The sequence below is a fragment of the Mirounga leonina genome, unplaced genomic scaffold (genome assembly GCF_011800145.1).
Source record: "Mirounga leonina isolate KUSES-001 unplaced genomic scaffold, KU_Mleo_1.0 Mir_201, whole genome shotgun sequence".
NCBI classification, from domain to species: Eukaryota; Metazoa; Chordata; class Mammalia; order Carnivora; family Phocidae; genus Mirounga; species Mirounga leonina.
Window position 1 is genome coordinate 11,740,264 of NW_023270504.1, and position 27,584 is coordinate 11,767,847.

The window sequence follows — 27,584 nt, forward strand, 5'->3', positions numbered from 1 at the left end:
TTTTTTTCCCCTCCATGGTTAATCTTCCCATTGGTTGGCTGATACCAAAATTTACTTTTATTCATATTTTTTATGTTTATATTTGGATTGTTTGTTTGTTTTTAGGTAAAATTTGGAAATACCACCTTTAAAACAGATGTGTATCTCAAGTCCCTCAACCCTCAGTGGAACTCAGAATGGTTTAAATTTGAGGTAAGCTTTTAAGTTTTAATTTTTTAAAACGTATTTATTTGAGAGAGAGAGCACAAGCAGAAGAGGGGCAGAAGGAGAGGGATAAACAGACTCCCCGCTGAGCAGGGACCCCCCCCCCCCAACCTGGGGCTCGATCCCAGGGCCCTGGGATTATGATTTGAGCTGAAGGCAAGACACTTAACTGACTGAGCCACCCAGGTGCCCCTTAAGGTAAGTTTTTAAATATCAGCATTTTTTAGTATATATTTTTGACATGACCCCTTCCCCCCAGGAATGATAGGAGTTCCTTTTATTTCAGGTATAGTAGTCTTCCTACACCATAAAAATACTTTCTTTTTTGCTTAACCAAGATTGTTTTTAAAAAATAATGTTGTAGTTAAGAAAATACAGTGTATGAATGCAAGAACATAGGTTTAAAAAAAGCAATCTCTTAAAGTATTATATTATTATTACTGTAATATTCTCTGGATTTTAGCATATGCCAAAAACCACTTAAGGATAGTGTACAAATTAAATTTTTAAAAAAAATTATAGTCAAAAGTATATATTAAAAAATGCCATTTTAACCAATTTTAAGTATAACTCAGTTGCATTACTTACTTTCACAATGTTGTACAAGCATTGCTACTATTTCCAAAATTTTTTCATCACTCCAAACAGAAACTACTCATTCAGCAGTAACCCTCACCTCTTCTCCTAGTCCTTAATAACATCTAACCTACTTCCTGTCTCTTGAATTTGCCTATATTAGATACAAGTGGAATCATTATATTTGTGTTTTTGTGTCTGGCTTTCACTTAGCATAATGTTTTCAAGGTTTATCCATGTTGTATCATGTATCAGAATTTCTTTACTTTTTATGGCTGAATAATATTCCTCTGTGTGTGTGTGTATGTGTGTGTGTATGTATGTATCACATTCTGTTTATCCATTTATCTGTTGATGGACATTTGGGTTGTTTTCACTTTTTGGCTACTGTGACTACTACCACAGTAAACATTAGTGTACAAGTATCTGTTTAAGTACCTGTTTTCAGTTCTTTTGAGTATATGCCCGGAAATGGAATTGCTGGGTCATATGATAAATTGTACGTTTAGCTTTTTGAGGAACTGCCATACTGTTTTCCGTAGTGGCTACACCATTATACATTCCCACCAGCATGTGTGAGAAAATTCTGATTTCCCACATCTTTGTCAAGCTTTGTTATTTTCTGTTTTTTTTTTAAAAATCATGCCATCTTAGTAGGTGTGAAGTGATGTTTGCAATGTAATCTTAATATGCATTTTTGTCATGAATGAACATGATAATGCTTTTTTATGGTTAAGGACCGTTTGCCTTTCTTTTACTTTGAACTGCCATCTCGTATTTTAACTCCCCAAAGATATTTAGAGATGACATTATGGAGGTAGACTTCATAGGACTTGGTGATTAGCTTAATGTGGAAAATGTAGATGTGATGTGATAGGTCATTGGTTTTGATTTGCATTTCCCTATTGACTAGTAATGTTGAGCCTATTTTCATGTGTTTATTGGCTATTTGTATGTCTTTGGAAAACTGTTCAACTTCCTTGCTCATTTTTAAGTTGGGGTATCTTTTTTTTTTTTAAGTTGGGTTATCTTATTAGTAATTTTCATGATAGTAGGACATTAATATTTAAGAATATTAATTTCATTTTATTGATGCAGCAGAATTTTTAAAGCTGCAAAGTACTCAGGTAGCTTAGGTAACTTTAAAAGATAATATATTTGTACTTATTTTTCTGAAATAAGGGATTTTTGTAATTTTTTTTTAAAGATTTTATTTATTTATTTGACAGAGAGTGAGACAGCGAGAGAGGGAACACAAGCAGGGGGAGTGGGAGAGGGAAAAGCAGGCCTCCCGCCGAGCGGGGAGTCCGATGCGGGGCTTGATCCCAGGACTCTGGGATCATGACCTGAGCTGAAGGCAGATGCTTAACGACTGAGCCACCCAGGCGCCCCGGGATTTTTATAATGTTAATGAGATTTAGCAACTAAAGTTACCAGCCATTTCCCTTAAAATTTACTAAGTTTACTATTTTGGCTGGTACTTCTAATAATACTGTATTTTGTGTGACAGATGTTCTTAAACTTTGTGTTTATAGTTAACATTAATTATATACTTTTTTAAACGTGTTTGTCAGTTGCAATTAGCATTAGTTTATATATTGTGAACTCTCAAATATCATGAACAAATGGATGTTTAGTTTTCTTTATATAAAAGAAATACTGGGCCAGGCAGTATAATGAGACTTTGGAAGCTCCATGTAATCATTTGGAACCTAGGATCCTTTTGTCTTCTCCATCATCTGTAGCCTGTGGCTTCCAATATTCATGGTCACATTAGCCTCCAAGTTAAGCAGCTGGAGTTCCAGTGATCACATCAGTGTTCTAGGCCTGGAAGAAAAAGCAGGAGAGGTGGTGATGAGTTAATATATATTTTTCAGCTGAGCAAGCCCTGTTTGAGAAATTTTTCCCTATCCTATCTAGTTCTATGTAATGATTTATGCTTATATCTCAATAGTTACAAAGGAGGGTGGGAAATTTAGTCTTTTAACTGGACAAATTGCTGTGAAACTAACATTTTTAAACACTTAAGACATTTATGAGAAAGTCTTAATTTATATTATTTCATGATTTGATATTGGCTCAATTAAATCTATGAAATATCCTTAATTATTTTATTAAAATTAATTAAAATTAATTCCTGAATTTTTCTTAGATTATTTGTATTATTAGCTATCTATATATATCATAAACAATTCTAGTCATTTAGTTGCTATGGAGACCTATAGTGTCAGGGAAGGAATACCTTAGTGTACCACCAGTACAGAAGATGAGGGTACTCATAGGTAAATGTGTAGGAGGTTAAATAGTGTACACAAAACATGTTATTAATGGAGGTAAAAATTGAAGGGATGTCTTTGGAGCAGCGGTTAATGGCTTAGTTTATGACTCTTTCCCTTTTACTAAATATATAGGTAATGCCATAGTATGGAATGCCATTGATGACATATGATTTAGAATGGCTTGGAAATCAAAATGATTATTTTAACATTTCACTGTGGAAATTTTCAAATATGCATAAAAGTAGGCAGGTTACTTATCCATCATTTACCTTTACTTTTACCTATATGTTGTGCTGTTCTTGTTTTACCTGTTAACACCACTCCCTACTTGGAGGGTGGGGTGGCAGGAATATTTTAAGGCAAATTCAAAATATTATGTAATTTCATCCATAAATTTTTAATTATGTCTCTCTTATAGAGAGGTATCCCCTTTTTTGAAAACAAATCATGCAGTCACATTATTACATCAGTGATATCAACAATAATTCCGGGGAGGGGGGAAAGATGGCGGAGGAGTAGGGGACCCTATTTTATCTGGTCCCCGGAATTGAGCTGGATATCTACCAGACCACTCTGAGCACCCATGAAACCAACCTGAGATGTAAGAAGATCTGGATCTCTACAATCAGAATAAGGCAGGCAGTTGGTTTTGAGGTACAAAGCGGGGAGCTGTGATTCTGCGGGCAGATATCAGAGGATAAACGGCAGTGGGAGGGTGCCTGGCCGTGGGGATCCTACACCGCCGGTGAGCGACAGCCTCGTGCACTGGGGACGGGCACAGACTCGCAGACTGGTAGCAGCAGGGAAAGGACTCTAGGGCAGTCCCTGGGGCAGGAACCCAGAGTGGCGGGGTCACGCGCACGCGAACTGGGAGCGGCTGGCAGTTTTAGAAGCACAAAGGGCAGAGACGTGCTCTGAGCTGGAGGTAGGACTGGGAGTGCTGCGGAGGGGTGCACAACCCAGGCCGCTGCAGTTTATAGCAGCACAGACAGAAATGGAGACGGTGTGGCCTGGAGAGCTCACCAAAGAACAGATGGCGATCTCTCTGCTCTGAGACAGAGGGTTGGAAACAGTCTCTTCTGCTCTGACTCGCGGAAGAGACGTGGAAAGCTGCCAGAGAACAAAAGCCCCCAAAACTGATTCCCGCTGGGCCCATCCCCCGACACAGGGGGGCAGGGCAACTCTGCACAACAGGGTTGCCTGAGTAACAGCGCGGCAGGCCCCTCCTGCAGAAGACAGGCTGGGAAAACAAGGGGCCAGCAACCCTAAGGTCCCAAAAAAACAGGTGCATCTTGCTTGGGTTCTGGTCAATAATTTGGACTCTATACATTCCTTCAAACACCCATCAACAGAATGACTAGGAGGAGGAGCCCCCAAAATAGAAAAGACTCAGAGATTATGACTTATGCTGCAGATTTACAAATGGATGCAGATATAACCAAGATGTCGGAGATGGAATTCAGACTAGCAATTGTGAAGACAATGGCTAGAATGGAGAAATCAATTAATGGCAACATAGAGTCTCTAAGGGCAGAAATGAAAGCTGAATTGGCAGAACTTAAAAATGCTATCAATGAGATCCAATCCAATTAGATAATCTAACAGCTAGGGTAACTGAGGCAGAAGAACGAATAAGCGACCTGGAAGACAATATAATAGATAAAAAGGGAAAAGAGGAGGCCAGGGAAAAACAACTCAGAATCCATGAAAATAGAATCAGAGAAATAAGTGACACCATGAAGTGTTTCAATGTCAGAATAATTGGAATCCCGGAGGGAGTGCAGAGAGAGAGAGGACTAGAAGATGTATTTGGGCAAATCGTAGCTGAGAACTTCCCTAATCTGGTGAATGAAACAAACATTCGTGTCCTAAAGGCAGAGAGGACCCCTCCCAAGATCAAGGAAAACAGGCCAACATCCCGGCATGTAATAGTAAAACTTGCAAATCGTAGAACCAAGGAAACCATCTTAAGGGCAGTTAGGGGGAAGAGATTCCTTACGTACAGAGGGAGGAACATCAGAATAACGTCAGACCTATCCACAGAGACCTGGCAAGCCAGAAAGGGCTGGCAAGACATAATCAGTGTACTAAATGAGAAGAACATGCAGCCAAGAATACTTTATCTGGCAAGGCTTTCATTTAGAATGGATGGAGAGATGCAGAGCTTCCACGACCAGCAGAAACTGAAAGAATATGTGAACACTAAGCCGGCCCTGCAAGAAATATTAAGAGGGGGGTTCTATAAAAGGAGAAAGACCCCAAGAGTGATCTACAACAGAAATTTACAGGGACAATCTATAAAACAACATCTTCACAGGCAACATGATGACAATTAATTCATATCTTTCAATAATCACTCTCAACGTGAACAGCCTAAATGCTCCCATAAAACGGCACAGGGTTGCAGATTGGATAAAAAGACAGGACCCATCCATATGCTGCCTACAAGACTCATTTTGAACCTAAAGATACATCCAGACTGAAAGTGAAGGGATGGAGATCCATCTTCCATGCCATCGGACCTCAAAAGAAAGCTGGGGTAGCAATTCTTACATCAGACAAATTAGATTTTAAACTAAAGTCTATAATTAGAGACACAGAAGGACAGTATATCATTCTTAAAGGGTCTATCCAACAAGAAGATCTAACAATTGTAAATATCTATGCCCCCAACATGGGAGCAGCCATCTACATAAGCCAACTGTTAACCAAAATAAAGAGTCATATTGATAACAATACGTTAATTGTAGGAGACCTCAATACTCCACTCTCTGCAGTGGACAGATCATCTAAGCAGAAAATCAACAAGGAAACAAGAGCTTTGAATGATACACTGGACCAGATGGACCTCATAGATATTTACAGAACATTCCACCCTAAAACAACAGAACACTCATTCTTCTCGAGCGCACATGGAACTTTCTCCAGAATAGACCACATACTGGGTCACAAATCAGGTCTCAACCGATACCAAAAGATTGAGATTATTCCCTGCATATTCTCAGACCACAGTGCTCTAAAACTGGAACTCAATCACAAGAAAAAATTTGGCAGAAATTCAAACACTTGAAAGCTAAAGACCACTCTGCTCAGGAATGTTTGGGTCAACCAGGAAATCAAAGAAGAACTTAAACAATTCATGGAAATCAATGAGAACGAAAACACATTGGTCCAAAACCTATGGGATACTGCAAAGGCGGTCCTAAGGGGGAAATACATAGCCATCCAAGCCTCACTCAAAAAAACAGAAAAATCCTGAATTCACCAACTAACTCTACACCTTAAAGAACTAGAGAAAAAGCAAGAAATGACGCCTAAGCCACGCATTAGAAAAGAAATAATTAAATTAGAGCCAAAATCAATGAATTAGAAACCAGAAACACAGTAGATCAGATCAACGAAACTAGAAGTTGGTTCTTTGAAAGAATTAATAAGATCGATAAACCACTGGCCAGACTTATCCAGAAGAAAAGAGAAAGGACCCAAATTTTTAAATAAAATTATGAATGAAAGGGGAGAGATCACGACTAACACCAAGGAAATAGAAACAATTATTAGAAATTATTATCAACAACTATATGCCAATAAACTGAGCAATCTGGATGAAATGGAGGCCTTCCTGGAAACCTATAAGCTGCCAAGACTGAAACAGGAAGAAATTGACAACCTGAATAGGCCAATAGCCAGTAACGAGATTGAAGCAGTGCTCAAAAACCTTCCAAAAAACAAGAGTCCAGGACCTGATGGATTCCCTGGGGAATCCTACCAAACATTCAAAGAAGAAATAATACCTATTCTCCTGAAGCTGTTTCAAAAAATAGAAACAGAAGGAAAGCTTCCAAACTCATTCTATGAGGCCAGCATTACCTTAATCCCCAAACCAGGCACAGACCCCATCAAAAAGGAGAATTTCAGACCGATATCCCTGATGAATATGGATTCCAAAATCCTCAACAAAATCCTAGCTAATAGGATCCAACAATACATTAAAAAGATCATCCACCACGACCAAGTGGGATTTATCCCTGGGATGCAAGGGTGGTTCAACATTCGCAAATCAATCAGTGTGATAGAACACATTAATAAGAGGAGGGAGAAGAACCATACGGTCCGCTCAATTGATGCAGAAGAAACATTTGACAAAATACAACATCCTTTCCTGATTAAAACTCTTCAGAATATAGGATTAGAGGGAGCATTCCTCAAGTTCATAAAATCCATCTATGAAAAACCCACAGCGAATATCATCCTCAATGGGGAAAAGCTGAGAGCCTTTCCCTTAAGATCAGGAACACGTAAGGATGCCCACTCTCGCCACTATTGTTCAGCATAGTATTAGAAGTCCTAGCAACAGCAATCAGACAACAAAAAGAAATAAAAAGTATTCAAATCGGGAAAGAAGAAGTCAAACTCTTTTCGCAGACGACATAATACTTTATGTGGAAAACCCAAAAGACTCCACCCCCAAATTACTAGAACTCATCCAGCAATTCAGTAATGTGGCAGGATACAAAATCAATACACAGAAATCAGTTGCTTTCTTATACACTAACAATGCAACTGTAGAAAGAGAAATTAGAGAAACAATTCCGTTTACAATAGCACCAAAAACCATAAGATACCTCGGAATAAACCTAACCAAAGAGGTAAAGGATCTATACTTTAGGAACTACAGAACACTCATGAAAGAAATTGAAGAAGACACAAAAAGATGGAAAAATATTCCATGCTCATGGATCGGAAGAATAAACATTGTTAAAATGTCTATGCTACCCAGAGCAATCTATACCTTCAATGCCATCCCGATCAAAATTCCAATGACATTTTTCAAAGTGCTGGAACAAACAATCCTAAAATTTGTATGGAATCAGAAGAGACCCCTGAATCGCCAAGGAAATGTTGAAAAAGAAAAACAAAGCTGGGGGCATCACGTTGCCCGATTTCAAGCTATATTACAAAGCTGTGATCACCAAGACAGCATGGTACTGGCACAGAAACAGACATATAGAGCAATGGAACAAAATAGAGAACCCAGATATGGACCCTCAACTCTATGGTCAAATAATCTTTGACAAAGCAGGAAAAAACATGCAATGGAAAAAAGACAGTCTCTTTAATAAATGGTGTTGGGAAAATTGGACAGCCATATGCAGAAGAATGAAACTCGACCATTCTCTAACACCATTCACAAAGATAAACTCAAAGTGGTTGAAAGACCTCAATGTGAGACAGGAATCCATCAAAATCCTAGAGGAGCACATAGGCAGTAACCTCTTTGACATCACCCACAGCAACTTCTTTCAAGATACATCTCCAAAAGCTAGTGAAACAAAAGCAGAAATGAACTTTTGGGATTTCATCAAGATAAAAAGCTTCTGCACACAAAGAGTCAACAAAACAAAGAGGCAACCCACAGAATGGGAGAAGATATTTGCAAATGACACTACAGATAAAGGGCTGGTATCCAAGATCTATAAAGAACTTCTCAAACTCAACACCCAAAAAACAAGTAAGTCAAAAAGTGGGCAGAAGAGATGAAAAGACACTTCTCTGAAGAAGACATACAAATGGCTAACAGACACATGAAAAAATGTTCATCATCATTAACCATCAGGGAAATTCAAATCAAAACCACATTGAGATACCACCTTACACCAGTTAGAATGGCAAAAATGTACAGGGAAAGAAACAACAGATGCTGGAGAGGTTGTGGAGAAAGGGGAACCCTCTTACACTGTTGGTGGGAATGCAAGTTGGTACAGCCACTTTGGAAAACAGTGTGGAGGTGCCTCAAAAATTTAAAAATAGAGCTACCCTATGACCCAGCAATTGCACTTCGGGGTATTTACCCCAAAGACACAGATGTAGTGAAAAGAAGGGCCATATGCACCCCAAGGTTCATAGCAGCAATGTCTGCAATAGCCAAACTGTGGAAAGAGCCGAGATGCCCTTCAATAGATGAATGGATAAAGAAGATGTGGTCCATATATACAATGGAATATTACTCAGCCCTCAGAAAGGATGAATACCCAACTTTTACATCAACATGGATGGGACTGGAGGAGATTATGCTAAGTGAAATAAGTCAAGAAGAGAAAGTCAATTATCGTATGTTTTCACTTATTTGTGGAACATAAGGAATAGCATGGAGGACATTAGGAGAAGGAAGGGAAAAATGGGGGTGGGATTTGGAGGGAGAGATGAACGATGAGAGACTATGGACTCTGAGAAACAAACAGGGTTTTAGAGGGGAGGGGGGAGAGGGGATTGGTTAGCCCAGTGATGGGTATTAAGGAGGGCACGTACTGCATGGAGCACTGGGTGTTATACGAAAACAATGGATCGTGGATCACCACATCAAAAACCAATGATGTATGGTGACTAACATAATAAAATTAAAACAACAAAAAAAAATTTAGAGTTAAACATTAATAAAGGTAAAAAAGCCAATAATTCCTTCTACTTTAATTCTTAAAATAATCCTCAGAGGTTAGATTCTTAGTCTAAAATCAACAAGGAATTAAATGGAATGGAGAAAGGCATAATATTTAATAATTAAGTTTAAAAAATTAACCAAAGTATATAGGTTTGCAGAGATATCACTTGACCAAAGCATATGTAAGGAAAATACAGAGATTTTAGTTAACCACAAACTGTCTTAATGAACAGTATGATATATCTGCTGTAATGACAAACATTCATAGACTACATTTAAAAAGTATAGTTTTTAAGTTACAGGAAATAATCCTTTTATATTCCATCCTTACAAATATCTGTAATATTGTGTTCCATCTAGCCACTACATTTGATGAGGAGTACTGGCAAATTGGAGGATGATATGGTATCCAGAAGATATGGTATTCCATTTCCGAAATAATGAACATGTCTTCCAAAGGGAAAAATCTTTTTTTGCCTCATTCTTTGCCTTAGTCAGTTTGGCCTGCTGTAACAGAATACCGTAGAGTGGGTGACTTAAACAATAGCCTTTTATTTCTGACATTTCTGGATGCTGGGAATTCTGAGATAGGGTACTATCATGGTTTTGTTTTGCTGAGATCCCTCTTTCTGGCTTGTAGATCGTGATCTTCTTGCTTGTCCTTTCATAGAGGGGAGAGAGAACGTCTCTCCCCGTCTTTACTTGCAAGGATACCAATCCCATTTGAGAGGACTCCACCTTTTTGACTTAATTACCTTCCTAAGATTCCATCTCCAAATACCATCATATTGGGGATTAGGACTTCCATATACAGATTTTCAGGGCACAGAGACATTTAGTTCACTGCATTCCCCATTGTAGTCCCTCTTTTAGGCTAGTGCTTGGCATGTGATAAGTAATTGATAGAAAGTAAAAGGAGAGAGAACAAACATTTATTTCACTTACTTAATTCATGAACTTTAGTTTTGTTTTTTTTTTTTTTTTTTACCAATAATATATTAGTTTTTCCTATAGTTTTATTCTGTGAAATTGTCTTTAGAAATGATGGTATCATGGTGCTCATTAGCATCCTTGCTCTCCTGTAGATAATGTTTGGACTCATTTTTACTGGATATTATAAGTAGACTAGTAAAATACAGGATAATATGTAGAAAAAGAAATTAAACATGGGCCTGACACAGGATAATATGTAGAAAAAGAAATTAAACATGGGGCCCAACACGGCCTGAACTCATGACCCTGAGATCAAGACCTGAGCTAAGGTCAAGAGCTGGACACCCAACCAACTGAGCCACCCAGGTGCCCCGAACTGTACTTTTTTTCCTTAGAAATTTGGCATCTTTTATAGAAAAAGGGGTTATAACTTGTGTGTGTGTGTTAATTCCTTTACCTTTGTGCTTAGAGATAAATCTGTAAGTTTTTTTTCTAGAAATAAGTGATCTTTTACATTTGGTATATGTATATGTTTATGGTAATGAAGACTTAAAAATTAAAAGATTTAATTTTAAGGTGTACTTTTAGGTGGATGATGAAGATTTACAGGATGAACCTCTGCAGATCACAGTTCTTGACCATGACACTTACAGTGCAAATGATGCCATTGGTAAAGTGTACATTGATATTGATCCTTTACTCTACAGTGAGGCTGCAACAGTCATCTCAGGATGGTTTCCAATTTATGATACTATACATGGTAAGGAGTATATAATTTGAAGTAATCCCTGTTAAATTTGTACAATATAGTAAGTAAATGCATTATTTAAAAATAATCTTACAAATACAGTGGAGTTTTCTAGAGGTTTTATGATATATAATATTACTACACATTGAATGCAGAACAGAAATAGAATCTAACTGTATTCCATGAAGCTAAACATTATAGAGAACTACAAAAATGTAAGTGCTATTCTTATTACTATTTTTTTTGTTTTTCAGAATATAGTTATTTCAGAATATAGTTAAAAATGTTTATAGTAATAAATATTTTTTAAAATTCTCAGCTTTAATTTTAATTTAAATTTTAAATTTTTAAATTTTTAAAAAGATTTTATTATAGAGAGAGGAAGAGAGAGGGAGAGAGAGAGTGAGCAGCGGGGAGGGGCAGAGGGAGAGGGAGAAACGGACTCCCCACTGAGCGGGGAGTCTGATCCGAGGACCCTGGTATCATGACCTGAGCTGAAGTCAGAGGCCCAACCGACTGAGCCACCCAGGTGTCCCTCTCAATTTTAATTTTCATTATAACATGGTAAATATTGATATATGATGCATATAAACAGAAACTCCTTGAAGTTCTCAATAATTTTTAAGATTGTAAAAGTGGTTATGTCATCAGAAAGTTTGAGAACTGCCAGCCTGAAAATATGCCATCTTTTTAGAATGGCAAATGGACCCATAAGGAACTGGCAAATGTTTCTCTCTATAGTCTAGCATCTTTCTGCCTATTTTCCATTTTTGACCTGGCAATCCTGTTGCTAGTTGTTTATTATAAGAATAATAAACTGAGATTTATGCAAAAGTATATTTATTGTGACACATTCTATTATTATTTATTAATATTTACAATGGTAAAATAAATTGGAAAAGAAGATTTACTTAAATAAATTAGAGCATATATAGACCATGAATTATGCAGCCAGAACAAAATGCGTGTTTTTAGAGTAGAGTGGCATAAGGAAATGTGTATGATTTGTAAAATTGTAAAATTTTGTAAAATTCAGATTATAAAACATTATTATAGGATGATTACATATTTGTTTAGAAAGAAAAGAATTGCATATATGTGATATCATATGATAAATTGGCAGAATACATGATAAAATGTTTATTCTTTTTTTAAAAAAAAGATTTATTTATTTATTTTAGAGAGAGAGAGTGTGAGGAGGGGCAGAGGGAGAGAATCTCAAGCAGACTCCCTGCTGAGCACAGAGCCCTACGGGGCTGGATCTCAGGACCCTGAGATCATGACTTGACCTGAAACCAAGAGTTGGACGCTTAACCACCCAGGCACCCCGATAAAATATTTATTCTTGGATAGTTTTATTTCTGGACTTTAATCCTATTTTTCCTCTTTCGCTTTTTTCTGTATTTTCTACAACAAAAGTATATTATCTTTGTAGTCAGGAAATAAAATCCAGTCCCATAGTATATTACCAATAAAATGTGCCACTGGAGAAATAATCTGGACTTAGATTAAAGGCAATAGCAGTAGGCAGGAATGAATTTTCCAAATATTTTATATTAAATACTGTTTATAGTTGGTTTAATATGTTTATGGACCCTTTGTTAGGACATAATCTTATTATTTCAATGGGTAAATGAGCAAGTCACTCTTCTTAGAAGGCCTTCTGTAACTCTGAATTTGATTGACATGCAATCAGGACAGTCCAGTAAAAATATTTGGTAAATGTTAGAGATAGAGACTGGGTCATTTTTATTTATTAGGACATGTTCTGAGAAACCCTAATTTTTGGAATTTCTTAGCTCATTTTAACTTAATATATTCATTGAAAAGAATAAAACTTTTGTGTGGGCGCCTGGGTGGCTTAGTCGTTAAGCGTCTGTCTCAGCTCAGATCATGATCCTAGGGTCCTGGGACCCCGCATCAGGCTCCCTGCTCAGCAGGAAGCCTGCTTCTCCCTCTCTTGTGTTCCCTCTCTGGCTGTGTCTTTCTCTCTGTCAAATGAATAAATAAAATCTTTAAAAAAAGAAAAAGAATAAAACTTTTGTGTTAAATCAGATTCTTGGCATTTGTTGACCATTTAAGATCTGACTTCTAATCCTGGCTGTACTACTTAACTAGTTATTGACACTATGCAAATTATTTAACTTTCATTAAACTTTAATGTTTTCCTCTGTAACATGAGGATGATAATACTACAGAAATTACCTTACTGGGTTGGTGTGAGAGCTATGAGATACTACACGTAAGGCATTTAGAACATTATCTGTGCTCAGATGTTACCGTCATCATCATTGTTGTCATCAATTCAAATGTGGCTCCTTTGCAGTTAGTTTTGATTCAAATAAGTAGACTTATTCATTCTCTAATATATATGTATACTTCAGAAAATGTAATAAACTACTTAGAGTAAAAATAATTAGGAAACAAAGTTAGCACTGCTATTATGATTGATACGATATTTTAAAATCATCAGTTGGCATTCATTTGCTGGATTATTTAATTGTGCTTTATTTTGTTAAGGGTAAAAACTTGATTTTCCGTTTGAAATTTTAGGTATCCGTGGGGAAATCAATGTAGTTGTCAAAGTAGACCTCTTCAATGATTTAAATCGATTTAGGCAGTCATCATGTGGAGTCAAATTCTTTTGCAGTAAGTAAATGCATTTTATTTCTCATTTAACAGGAAATTTAATCGTTAAATATAGGGAATCAAATTAATATTTCAGAAAGCTAATGGAAAATCTATCATACTTTGGTTTTAATGCCAAAGAGAAAATTGTCAATTTTTCAGAAACAATTACCGTAGCTCTGGGGACTATTTATCTGATTTTAAAGTAAATGAAATCTAATTTTTTACAAGTTCTTAGAAATTTTTGTTAGAATAGTCCGTTGGGGCGTGAGGTATACATGGTTATCATGACCCTACTCTGCCTTGCACTCTCGCCCCTACTGCAGACTCTGGAAGGAATCACATTAAACATTGCTGGTAACTTATTTGCTTATTGCTGGTAGAAAGAGTGACTGGTGAAGATTTTGGATTTTTTCCCAAATTTTAAAGAAGAATCCATGTATTAATGAAACAACTTAATCTTGTTTACTTAAATCTTATGTTAGTAATATTGGGCCCAAAGGTGGAGAATTGATTGTAAAAGCACTACATAACAATACAACTCTGAAATACCTGAGAATGACTGGAAACAAGTTTGAAAATGAAGGTGGAATGTGTTTTGCAGGAATGCTACAGATTAATTCATCCTTAGAGAAATGAGATCGGAATGACTGTGGTCTAGAAATGCAAAATGTGATAGCATTTGCTACAGTCCTAACTGAAAACCAAACAACTAAGGGAATATACCCAAACCTACCTATGCTGTATGGTGAATAGGAGGCGTCCACAGTTCATCTAGGCCACATGCTGAAAGAAAATCACTGTCTTGTTGCATTGCTCATGTGTAAGCATGATATTATAAAACAGTTAGGTGATGCACCGTATCTGAACAGTAGCCTATGCTAACTTGATGTCAGCTAGTTGTCAGTAGTCAGCAACAACATAGGGGGAGATGGGCTTGTACTTTCGTAATCAATGAAAACAAATCCCACTCTCTCTAATATCTACATTTGGGAAAACAAATTCGATGACTACATGTATGATATAATCAGACTTAATTCAAATTCAAATCAGACAAATTCAGATTCAAATTCAAATGGACCATCTAAAATTAGGTAATACAGATACGGAGCTATTTGTGGTGGGTGGACATGTGTATTTTGCAGAAGTCTCCAGTGGCCTTAAAAAGCATTATTATCAGACATCAACTTACAGAAAACCTTGCAGCACTCATCTAATGCAGGTTTTACTCCTTTTTTTTTTTATAAGATTTTATTTATTTATTTGACAGAGAGAGACACTGCAAGAGAGGGAACACAAGCAGGGGGAGTGGGAGAGGGAGGAGCAGGCTTCCCGCCAAGCAGGGAGCCCAATGCGACGCTTGATCCCAGGACCCTGAGATCATGACCTGAGCCGAATGCAGATGCTCAACGACTGAGCCACTCAGGCGCCCTTCTTCTTCTTTTTTTTTTTTTTTAAAGATTTATTTATTTATTTGAGAGAGAGAGGGAGAACATGCACATGGGGGGAGGGGCAGAGGGAGAGAATCTTCAAGCAGACTCCCCACTAAGCAAGGAGCCTGATGTGGGGCTTGGTCCCAGCACCCTTGAGGTCATGACCTGAGCAGAAACCAAGAGTTGGACCCTTAACTGAAGGGACCATCCAGGTACCCTGCAGGTTTTCCTCTTCTACCGGTAGGTCAATCTCCGTGAAAAACAAGCTCTAAAATAATTTTCACATATTTATCTTATTTCACAGCAATGAATATTTTATTGCCTATTAAATTTTTCTTCTATAAATTAGAACAAGTTGCCTTGTGAATATGTGAAAGATAAGACTATATTGAACTTTGTATAACTGTCAAAAAAGAAAAATCCACTGATATTTTATTTTTTTACCTTTATTTATTTTTAAAGATTTTATTTTTAAGTAATCTCTAATCTAACATGGGGGTCGAACCCACAGTCCTGAGATCCAAGAGTCGTATGCTCCACTGACTGAGCCAGTCAGACTCTCCTTCAGTGGTAATTTAGTAGATGTTGTTAAGATAGGAGCAGAGCACTATAGCCAAACCCTGTGATGCTATCCAAACTTAAATAGGTATCTACAGGTACAGTCCCTCAAGTGCCATGAAATATGGGCTGGCATTGGGCAGATGTAGGCAATCATAGCCAGCCTGGATTAATAGGGTTGAAAACTCCTAAGTAGTTGAGTTAGCTTTAAGGCATGGATGTCTTAGAGACTAATTTGGTGTGGATGTTCTTAGATTCTCCCTTTGTTTTGTTTTTGTTTTGTTTTGTTTTTTTGTTGTTTTGTTTGTTTTTCTATAGGTTATCCCCTTTTTGAATCCGACTAGATCTTATTTTTTTTTTTTTAAGATTTTATTTATTTAATTGACAGAGAGAGACAGCGAGAGAGGTAACACAAGCAGGGGGAGTGGAAGAGGGAGAAGCAGGCTTCCCGCCGAGCAGGGAGCCCGACATGGGGCTCGATCCCAGGACTCTGAGATCATGACCTGAGCTGAAGGCAGTCGCCTAACCAACTGAGCCAACCAGGCACCCCCAACTAGATCTTATTTTAAATCTAATGACATTTGGTGTTATTTATATTAAATGAGTTTGTTAAATAGTATAGTGACTACTGAACCAGTTGGCCATATGGCCATGGGTTATTGGAAATTGCAGGGCTATATGACTCCTCAGATTATGTCAGAAAGGTAATGGTTTGATTTTTAAGACTGCACTATATGTTGTACAAAAGAACTTTTTCAAAGGGCTTTGAATAAAGTTTTTTGTATTTATTACCCACTTTGTACCTATTTTTATAATGATTACCTAGCTGACATTGATTCTGATTTTTTTTTAAACTTTGTATTGAATGCTATTTAAGATTGTCTGTGGCTGTTTTCCAAATTATAAAAATACAATTTCTATCTACTATGTTTATTATGAGAAAAACGAGGTCTCATTAAAGAAAATGATTATTTCTAAGAATAATATGGAATTTAGAAGACTGATTGGAAGTATGACTATTATAATTACATTGAAATTAGCACAGTAAAAAGTCTTCTTGTATTATGTATCCAAAAGGTAAGAACTTAATTGTACATTTTTTAAAAATTGAATTTAACCTTGTGATAAATAAAAGCATAATAGACAATTTCTTTTAACAGCAACATCTATTCCAAAGTGCTATAGAGCTGTAATAATTCATGGTTTTGTAGAAGAGCTTGTGGTCAATGAAGACCCAGAATATCAGTGGATTGATCGAATTCGTACACCAAGGGCATCAAATGAGGCCAGACAGAGACTCATTTCTTTAATGTCAGGTATTTAAAAAAAATAACTTCATTACTGATTTACTTAACACTGTTACATTTTTCACTTCCTTTTGACATGCTACCTGAAATTTTACAGTGAAGGCTATGAATTATATATGATTGATTCTCTACCCTGGCCCCATCTTCCTGAACATACACACGTTGCCATCTTATAAGAGGAAATCTGAACCAGAAGCTTATACTTCCTTCTTAACTAGGTAGTAGAAAGAATTTGTGCTCATGAAGTGGCATAGTGGAAAGAACCCTGAGCAAGGAAGTAGGAAACTGGGTTCTAGTTTTCCTTCCTTTAGCATTTATTTGTAGTCAAAGCTTAGGTAATCTCTCTATTGTTTTTTGTTGCCTTTTCTTTTTTTTTCTTTTTTTATTTTTTTTAATAAAGATTTTTATTTATTTATTGAGAAAGATAGTGATAGAGAGCATGAGAGGGGGAGAGACAGAAGGAGAAGCAGACTCCCTGCTGAGCAGGGAGCCCGATGCGGGACTCGATCCCGGGACTCCAGGATCATGACCTGAGCCGAAGGCAGTCGCTTAACCAACTGAGCCACCCAGGCGTCCCTCTTTTTTTTTTTTTAAGATTTTTTTTATTTATTGGACAGAGACATAGCAAGAGAGGGAACAAAAGCAGGGGGGAGTGGGAGAGGGAGAAGCAGGCTTCCCGCTGAGCAGGGAGCCCGATGTGGGGCTCGATCCGAGGACCCTGGGACCATGACCTGACCTGAAAGCAGACGCTTAACGACTGAGCCACCTAGGTGCCCCTTTTGTTGCCTTTTCATAGTCCTTCTCTGACAACTTGTTTTAGCTCCCTGTACTTCTCCCTGCCATTCTTACCCCATTACTTTTCTTTATTTTTCTTTGAAGAACTTGTTTATCATTTTAAATTTTATATGTATATATGTGTGTGCATATATATGTATATATACTCACATATGTATATCAGACAATAAATAAGTATAAATGTTATATTTAATAAATATAAATATGTTATACTTATGTATAATAAATTTATGCTTTTAACTATAAAATATAAATACATTTATATTAATATATCAATTACATTTTAATATTTATAAATCAGTATAAATATATTTATACTTAATATAATATAAAATGTTATATTTAATATATTAAATAATATATCTTTTTTGTTCACCTCTGTATTTCTAGCACTTAGAAGAAAGGAAGAATGCCAGGCACATAGTAAACAACCAAAAATTATTTGGTAAATGAATGCATGAATGAGTGAATCTTAATTTGCCACATCTGTAAAATGCAACTAGTAATGTCTTACCTCCCTGAAATTAGGAGACTGGAGCAGATAATCTTTTAGGTTCTTTTCAAGTTTTAAAAATCTGTGATTTTTTGACTTTTTTTTTATTGCTACTATATCCAACTTTATATTATGTAATGTGAAGACCTGAAGCAGAATGAGTTTTCTTCCTTTTTTTTGTAGGTGAACTGCAGAGGAAGATTGGCTTGAAAGTGCTTGAAATGAGAGGAAATGCAGTTGTTGGGTACTTACAGTGTTTTGATCTGGAAGGCGAATCTGGGTTAGTGGTACGAGCCATAGGAACAGCGTGTACACTGGATAAACTAAGTAGCCCAGCAGCATTCCTTCCTGCATGTAATTCCCCATCCAAAGAAATGAAGGAGTAAGTATGAATCAATGAGTCATTCTTATGGAGCTTTTTATCTTTTACCTATATGTTTTCATTTGATTTGAAATATTCTAGTGGATTTGTTTAACATACATTTTTTGCTATGGTGATTTTTTTTTTCTTATGGTAATTTTTACTATCAGAGATGACTGAAAATCTGAAGCTGTAATCTATTTAGCGATTCCTAATATTTATACTGTCTTAATATGAAATTCAAGTTAGTAATGTAAACTAAACTTATTTCAGATCTTTAGGCACTATATATTTAAAGCGTAAAATGGGTATTTATGGAATTTTTACTTATTCTTTGGGGAATGCTTAAAACCCATTATTATACCTGATAATCCAATTATGCTTATTATTAGCAACATAGTATAGAAAGGAAAAGTATAGCAGGAAAGGTTGACCTGTGCTGGGGTCTCATGCAAACGTCTACAGAGGCCAGACCATTTATATAAATAAAATAATTCAGTATAATTAAATAGGGAGTATTGAGGACTGTGTAAAGCAAATGTTGGCAAACTTTTTCTGTAAAAGGCTGGATAGTAAATATTCCATGCTCTAGCCATATAGTTTCTATCTTTGTTTACCAGAAAAAGGAGTTTGCTGATCCTGATCTAAAGGAATTTAGGCTCATACATTTTTTAAAAAACTGAGTGTGATTCAACAAAACACTTTGGTTGACTGGATTTGGCTTTTGTGTTATCATTTTTGTCTAAGGCAGAAGATTCTCAACGTGGTGGGGTGGTGCTGTCTATAAGGAAGGTTTAAAATGAAAATTTTCTGTCATAATGATTGGGGTGAGGAAGATACTGGTTGGGGACTATAAATGCTGATTGTTGTATACAGCAAAGGACAACTCTGTACAATGAAGACTTGTTCCAGCGTAAGTGTCAGTAGTACTTCCATTGAGACCCACTGATTTAGAGATTCTTTTAGATCAAGGGTCAACAAATTTTTTTGTAAATGACCAGAAGATACAGGTAAATAATAATTTAGTCTTTGCTAATAACTACTCAGCTTTGCCATTGTAGCATGAAAACAGCCATTGACAGTGTACAAATAAGTGAGTGTGGCTGTGTTCCAATAACACTTGATTATTTACAAAACAGATGCAGGATGGATTTGACCTGTAGGGTATAGTTTGCTCACCCCTGCCCTGTATCATCAGGGAGTCAGAATTCTGTAGTCAGAAAACCTGAAATGCTTCCCAGATTAACAATAGTCAAGAGAGGTTGACTAGAAAACAATCATGATCCTTTTTTAAAAAAAAAATTTAATTCCAGTATAATTAATATAGTGTTCTGTTAGTTTCACATGTACAATATGGTGATTCAACTTTTTTTTTAACAATATTTTTAAAGATGAGATTTTCCTCTTAAGCTTGTTCTTTTTGTCTAATTATTTCCTTTCTGTTGGCCTTTAGTTGTGTAGATTAAATTTTAGTCACAAGAGGGAGCACAGTATTATATATATTGCCTGATTTTATTGGGAAATACCTTGACAAGTGAAATAACTTGTTTTAAATAAATTGAAGAGTGAATTTGCTTTATATTCCATTTAAGATATGTTTTAACAAGATATGAATTGTCTGCTGCCACAGGTAAAGTCAGATTGCAGGTGTAACTTTTTGAGGGATTCAGTTTTTATTTTCTTTTTCCACACCAAATTTAAGTAAAGACTTGGGTCCCTCCTTCTCTTGCCGTCCTCCAGCTTTACCTAAGTTGCCTGAAGGGGCCTGGCTTTTGCAGCTGTGATGTCTGAAGTTTTCCTCTTTTCACTAAATTATTTAGTAGAAAGAGAATATTATATTGTCTGTTGGTGTCTTAAAATGATATATTGATAGTAGTGGAATATATTTTGCCTACATTTAGGAATAGTTCCATTAATGTAAATCTTCTGGGATTGTGTAAGTGTTCTCCTTTTCTAAATTTGTTGTAGCCTATCTGCCCTAAGTTGTCAAATATTCACATCATGAAGAATTTAAGTTGCTTCATTAAGGTTTTCTGAAAGTCATCTTACTACCTTAGTCATGCTGTTAACAAACAAACTCAGTACTCAGGCTGCTTTATTTCAGCCAGCTTCTTTGTATTTTTGATAATGAATCAATTTTGGGTGCTAGTTTATTATTTTTTTTAAAGATTTTATTTATTTGACAGAGACATAGCAAGAGGGGGAACACAAGCAGGGGGAGTGGGAGAGGGAGAAGCAGGCTCCCTGCGGAGCGGGGACCCAGATGCGGGGCTCGATCCCAGGACTCTGGGATCACGACCCGAGCTGAAGGCAGACACTTAACGACTGAGCCACCCAGGTGCCTCTGGGTGCTAGTTTAAATTGTTTTATGATTCAACTGATTATAATTATTTTGATGTTATAACATTGATTCTAGACAGGAGTTGATAAAAGGTAGTTTGGATTATGTTCCTGTCTGAATGGATTTAGTATTAGAAATGTCACTGGGGAATTATTGCAAGATAATCTTTCATGCAGGGAGACTGATAAGAATTAGAACTCCAAGAATACATATGGTGATGCTCCATTGTATTTGCAGTCAAATGCTCTACCACTGAGCTATACCCCCTCCATTGTATTTGGATTTAACTAGATGTCATAATTTGAACCTTTTCCAATGTTCATTTTATTTTATTTATTTTATTTTACCTGTATTAATGGTGTGTTTTACTCCATTGTTTTTTTCCCCTTTCAGATATTTAGTGTAATGAATGATACAATGATATAAATCTCTTTGATATTTCCTTGCTGAAATATCTTGATGGTACAAATGCTCTACTGCTTCTCTACTTAAAAAAAAAAAAAAGTACCATTCAAGAGACGTTAACTGTAATTTCTCCTCTGTACAGCACTGATTCTTAGAATTTTTAACTTCATTAGTCCCTTCAACAGAGAAAGAAAAAAACAAAAAACCTCACTCAGTTGTTTGTATACAGATAGGTCACCAATGAGATGTTTGATTTTTATCAGTTGTATTAAACACATTTTTATTTTAAACTAGCAACAAAAACAGTAACATTGTCCTATTGTAAAACCAGTGATATTTTCAGAAAATAGTCTGTAGATTCTGTGAAAGACCATTATTGCCAGTTAATGATAGCTCATGTTTGAACCTTGACAAATTGTGATTGCTGGCCAGTAGAAAAGAAGAGGCCAGGAAAAGTTGACCTCTTGATCTGCTTTTAATTTGAATTCTAAAAAATGAAGATATGATAGTTTTTCAGAGTGTATTCACCTATGTATGATTGATTCTTTTTCGCTCATTATGATGTAAATATATCTATACATACATATATATAGATATGATCTATTGCAGGATGTCAGTTGATATAAAATTTCAATTCAGAATGTAGTTTAATAGGTTCTGTTTATTTATTTATTTATTTTTAAAGATTTTATTTATTTATTTGACACAGAGAGAGAGACAGCTAGAGAGGGAACACAAGCAGGGGGAGTGGGAGAGGGAGAAGCAGGCTTCTGGCTGAGCAGGGAGCCCGATGCGGGACTCGATCCCAGGACCCTGGGATCATGACTTGAGCCGAAGGCAGACACCTAACGTCTGAGCCACCCAGGGGCCCCTAGTAGGTTCTGTTTAAATTTAAATAATATATTCTGTTTGAGAGCTAGACAAAAATTATCTACATTGTTTTATTAATGTGTTTTGAAAAGCAGTGTCCCCTTGCTTTGTTTTGTTTCCAGTATAATCTGGAAAGCAGTATACTTGGAGTGCTGAAATACTGGAATTTTATATTTGCTTATATCCATTCAGTTTATTCATTTTTCTTTATGCCATCATTTTTCATATTGTTTAGTACCACTATCTTGCGATTATAGAAACAGCTCTGTTAAAGTTTCTTTATAGAAAATATAATTTAAAAAAATAGAAAATTATAATTAATTACATGAATTCAGTTTCAGAAGTAACATAAGAACTTTATATTTGACTTTTCACTTTTATTGGTGTTTTGTCCCTGTGTAGTAAAGCTTTATGGTGATCAAAATAATAACAGATATTTTAAAGCAACTCAGAATCCAAATCTTAGTTTTTTTCTTATTTAATGCTACTATTTCTGCTTGCTGTTTTTCTTATTCACAGTCCTAATTATTAATCTGATCCCTTAAAACTATAACTGTATCCTAACAAGTTAGTATTTAGCTATTCTTTTTAAATTTCAATTTGTTTTTTGCATGTTGGGGATTAAAAATTCCTCTCCCCTAACTAAAGCTCCTTTGAAATTATTTTAACATAACTTTGCTCTCTGTTGTATGTATTGTTTTCTTTTCTTCCACTTTGACTACAAATTCCCTCAGGTCTCCGCTGGTTCATCCTCCAAGCCATGGATGCCGCTCGACTCACAACAGCCCAATTCACACTGCTACTGGCTCACGACTTACTCAGAACTTCTCTGTGTCTGTTCCCACTCTCATCTATACTGGTACGAGACTGCTCAGACTCAAGAGTTGGGGAAGGCAGGCCACAGGCAGAGTGGCTGCAAAGAGCAGGCAGGCAGGTGGTGTAGTGTAGGCAGGTACCACAAGTCTTTGCTTCCTCCTTTTCTTACTTGAAGTCCAGCTGCAGTGAAGAAATCCAGTATATAGCCTCCACAGAGGCTCTAACTACTTTGAAGTGAAAGTGTTCTTCTAGCTTCCAAAGTCTCTTCCATAGATCCTGTAAGACCCCTATCTTATGTATGCATCCTGTAAGTTTTTAGGAGTATCCTCCAGTATGTGTTTTATTCACCATTATTTCTGCTTTTGGTTAGAAATAAAACTGATGATTGGATTCTAAACGAAATAGCTGTCAAAGCTTCTGATTTGCTTATTTTATTATGTACAAAACCTTTTACATAGTAGGGTCCAGTTTATTCTATGGAAGAGAGCTATTGGAAAACAGGTAAGCAACTCTTCTGCATAAAATGCAATGGTTCTGTGTAGCTATATTCATTTTTCTCTCTGCTGTGTTTTTAGCTGTGGCACTCTTGATGCTATAGGATAAGGAAACATTTTTCTTTTGAAGATATCTGTGTGTGCAAATATAAAAACTATTGTGAATATTTGCACACACCATTTGCAGCATCATTTTTTCTTTTGTAACTTAAAAAAGCATTGTTTATTTGGAAGTATTTTCAGTCATGTATTTATTTTATTTTTCCTTTTAATATTTTTTACCCCCTTAGTCTGTCATTTCATGCTTCTTTGCTTTTTTACTTGGCTTATTAACTGTTTAAGTGCAGATAATTATTTATCTGGAGAATGATGAATGGTTGAACAGCAATTGGTTGTCTTTAGCCTCATACCCAGCTCCACACTTAAGAAATGACTGCTGGCCCTGCCCAATACTTTCCTGGTGTTTGGATCATGCTGCCTTCCGTCAGGTCCTTTGGCACATGATTGCTTAATATTTCTCCACCTTCTTCTGGCAGGATTCCCTTCAATGAAGATCCCAATCCCAATACTCACTCATCAGGACCCTCAACCCCTCTGAAAAACCAAACTTATTCCTTTTCACCTTCCAAGTCCTACAGTCGACAGTCCTCTTCTTCTGACACAGATTTGAGTTTGACACCCAAAACTGGTAAGGCGCTTCCACCCACCTTTTTCTTTTTCTTTCTTTCTTTTTTTTTTTTTTCAAATTTGTTTCTGTTCTTTATTAGCTTTCCATCCAAGGCTTTCCTCCTGTTTTTGGCATTTAAGTTAAAAGATTATGTGAATACTGATCATTTTCAGTTACTATCATTAAAATATGAAAATTTCGTATAGCTCAGAAATGATCTTGTTCAAAGATCTGCATATGTTGATTTAATCATAGTGTAGATATGAAGTCCAGAATTTATTTTTGCATGTAGACATTTTTCATTTCATGCTCATATTATGAGGAATAACATCTTAAAGCTTTTGAAAAGAAAGTAACATTAGTAGCTTGCAATCCAATTCCTCATGCAGTAGAAACATTTTCGATTTCATTTTTCTGTCTATTTCTGAATTTAATTCTAAGATTTTATTATGAAAAAATTTTTAGAACAATTGAAATGGTTATATTGGAGTACATATATCTATTTATTAACTTCTTGCTATTTAAAATGTTTGGTTTTGCTAGTCTTGCTCTCTAGGTTAGAAAATAGCATTTTTGCTTTACTTATTCTTACATATTTCTCAATGTATGCAATTTATAATTTTTCCCTCTCCTATTTGTATTTTGATGAATAATTTCTGTGAGTTTTTATGAATGTTTTATGATAAAAATTGTTTAAAAAGTCAAATTATTTCATTACTTCTTAAAGTAGAATTAACTTATTCAAACCATTAAGAAAAGTGAAATGTAAAAAGTTAAAAAGTTAGTAGTTAGCAATTTTTGTAAATATTGTTTTTTTCTGGCAGTTTTCTCTCCAGATTGATGAAAACATTTTGCATTGTTCCTGTTCATTTTTATCATCTTTAATAACCTTTTGTGTGTTAGCAAGAAATTTATAAAATGATCCCAGATTTTATGAAAACAATGAAAAGAAATCTAATTTGAAAACCAGTGCTAATTCTAAAGTAAAGAAAGGGCATTAAAAAGAAAGCCTGTAGATTTAGTATCTATTTTTATAAATGCAGTCACAAAATGTGAGGAAGATAATTATGAATACCTAATTATTTGAAAAGAATAGCTTTATTCTTTATTTACATATACATAATATGAGTAACATCTAAAATCATGAGATTTTTTTTAAAAGATGTATTTATTTTAGAGAGAGTGAGCGAGTGAGCATGTGCACATGCTCGCGGGGATGGGGCTGCAGGGAGAGCAAAGAGAGAATCCCAAGCAGACTCCCCGCTGAGCAAGGAGCCCCATGTAGGGCCAATCCCATGACTGTAAGATCATGTCCTGAGCCGAAATCAAGACTTGGACACTCAACCAACTAAGCCATCCAGGCACTCCAAATCATGAGATATTTGATAGTAATTGATACACGGAATGTGGCATCTTAACCATATTTATGCCATAAAAACTGAACCATTCAAATGGTAGTGAAGTGTTGTTTTTTTTTTTAATAAAGAATGAGATTCTGGCCTTCAAATTCATGCCTAACAAAACAAGAAAGACTTAGGATAGTATTTGAAGAATGAGTTTTCTTAAAAATATTTTTTCAGGCTTTGACCACTGGTTATTTGTGTATTCCAGGCTGCTTTTCGATATTTTTATCTTTATTTTATTCTTTGCCATAACCACAGACAAATTTTTGGAAGTCTTTTCTTGGTCTTTCTGTTTTCTTTTCTTTAATTCACCAAAAAGGCCAAGTCTAAAAAAAGATTGTCAAGTAATAAGTTAACTGAATCAGATTTGTCTTCCCTTAGCTTTCTTGTAGGCAGTCAATTATATTATCAATTAAAACAGTTTTGCATTTTATGTTCTAGTTCCAAAATTTTAGTTTTTAAACATTCATTTATAAGTTACTATTCTCATGTATTTCTGTATTTATCAGATGCCTTTAGATAATTTTGTTTTTCTACTATCATATGCTACTCACTATCTTTAATAGCATATTTATAGAACATTAACAGTATTTTCGCTTATCATGAATCCCTAAATATCTTTAAATATTCCTGAGGACCATTCCAGAAGAGATCTGAAATGGCAAAATTATGATTGTTTTAAAATTTCTAAAACTATAACTGAGTGTGTATTTCATAATTCTCTGCTTTCAAATTTACCTATATACCAAATCAGTCTCTTGAGAAATAGCGGGGATAAGCTGATTATGATTGATTGATTATATGTAAACTGGGGAACCAAAAATAGAATAAAGTTAATAAAGCTTTAGACTGAGAAAGTTGGGTTTCTATTTGTAGTTAAAGCTATTGTCTTTTTTTTAGATAGGTCTCATTTAAAAAATTCATACTGATTCATTTCTGTAGATTCTAATTTTTGACATTTTACAAGGTTTCATTTTCATATTTTTTTCCAAGTACTCAACTAGTAGGAGTGGAATTTTAGAATGCTAGTTTTAGGGTATTGATTTGACACCTGACTCAAGCTAATTTTTGCTTTAAAAAAAAAAAAGAAAGCTTTTAACCATGTATAATTTTTGTGATTTGAGAGTACTTGCCCCTTACATACTCAGATCTTTGTAAATGTGAACAGTGTTATGATCAAACCTGAATATTTAAAATTTTAGAGGAAAAAGAAAAGTAGTAATATACATCTCAAAGATGAACAGAAAGAAGTTAGTATTTATTTCAAATTAATGATGGCAACTGTTTAATATGGTGCTGTTTTTTTATGGGTATACAGTTAAAATACTCATAAGTGATATGTTTTAGTAACGTTTGAAGAACTGTACTTTGCCACTTTAAATAATGTTTATATTTGAGGCAATAAGTTTCTGGCTTTAAAAATTTATAAAATTTACATTTTAACTTTATACGTTCTTAAGCAAAAAAAGGCAGGTAATTTAAGTGTTTTTGAGAAATCAGCTCCAAGTGATTAGAATGGCATAAAATCCCATGTTAGTGATTTAAAAAATTTTAATAAATGCAAAGTTTATAAAGGTTTTGCTAGGTTTTAGACTGTTCCTTTAATTTATATTGTGTTGGGTAGAGGGTCTTGCTAATGACTTCATATGCTTAGTGTAATTTATGTAGCATTTTAAATTCCATTTTTACTGTTATGTTTTGCATCATCATTGCTTTCCTTATTCTGCATTTTCTGGTCATCTTCTGAATCTGCATCTTTTCTCTGCTACTTTCCTCCACAGCACCTTACTCACAGGGGCCTAGGATTTACCTGTGTCCCAGCTCCCCCTCTCTCTCT

The 27,584-nt window shown here is 35.5% G+C and overlaps 1 protein-coding gene and 1 pseudogene across 4 annotated transcripts in view; both read left to right on the forward strand.

Moving 5' to 3' along the window:
• The window catches only part of C2CD5 (C2 calcium dependent domain containing 5), a 101,068-nt gene that overhangs the window by 14,185 nt on the left and 59,299 nt on the right, over positions 1 to 27,584 (forward strand). For all 4 annotated transcript variants that reach the window (XM_035028076.1, XM_035028077.1, XM_035028078.1 and 1 more), the window contains exons 3-8: positions 106 to 192; positions 11,017 to 11,188; positions 13,730 to 13,825; positions 16,956 to 17,111; positions 18,574 to 18,772; positions 24,214 to 24,365. In XM_035028076.1, coding sequence (XP_034883967.1) covers positions 106 to 192; positions 11,017 to 11,188; positions 13,730 to 13,825; positions 16,956 to 17,111; positions 18,574 to 18,772; positions 24,214 to 24,365 — 862 coding nt within the window. The remainder of the gene's footprint in view (positions 1 to 105; positions 193 to 11,016; positions 11,189 to 13,729; positions 13,826 to 16,955; positions 17,112 to 18,573; positions 18,773 to 24,213; positions 24,366 to 27,584) is intronic.
• Positions 13,837 to 14,704, forward strand: LOC118025579 (annotated as a pseudogene).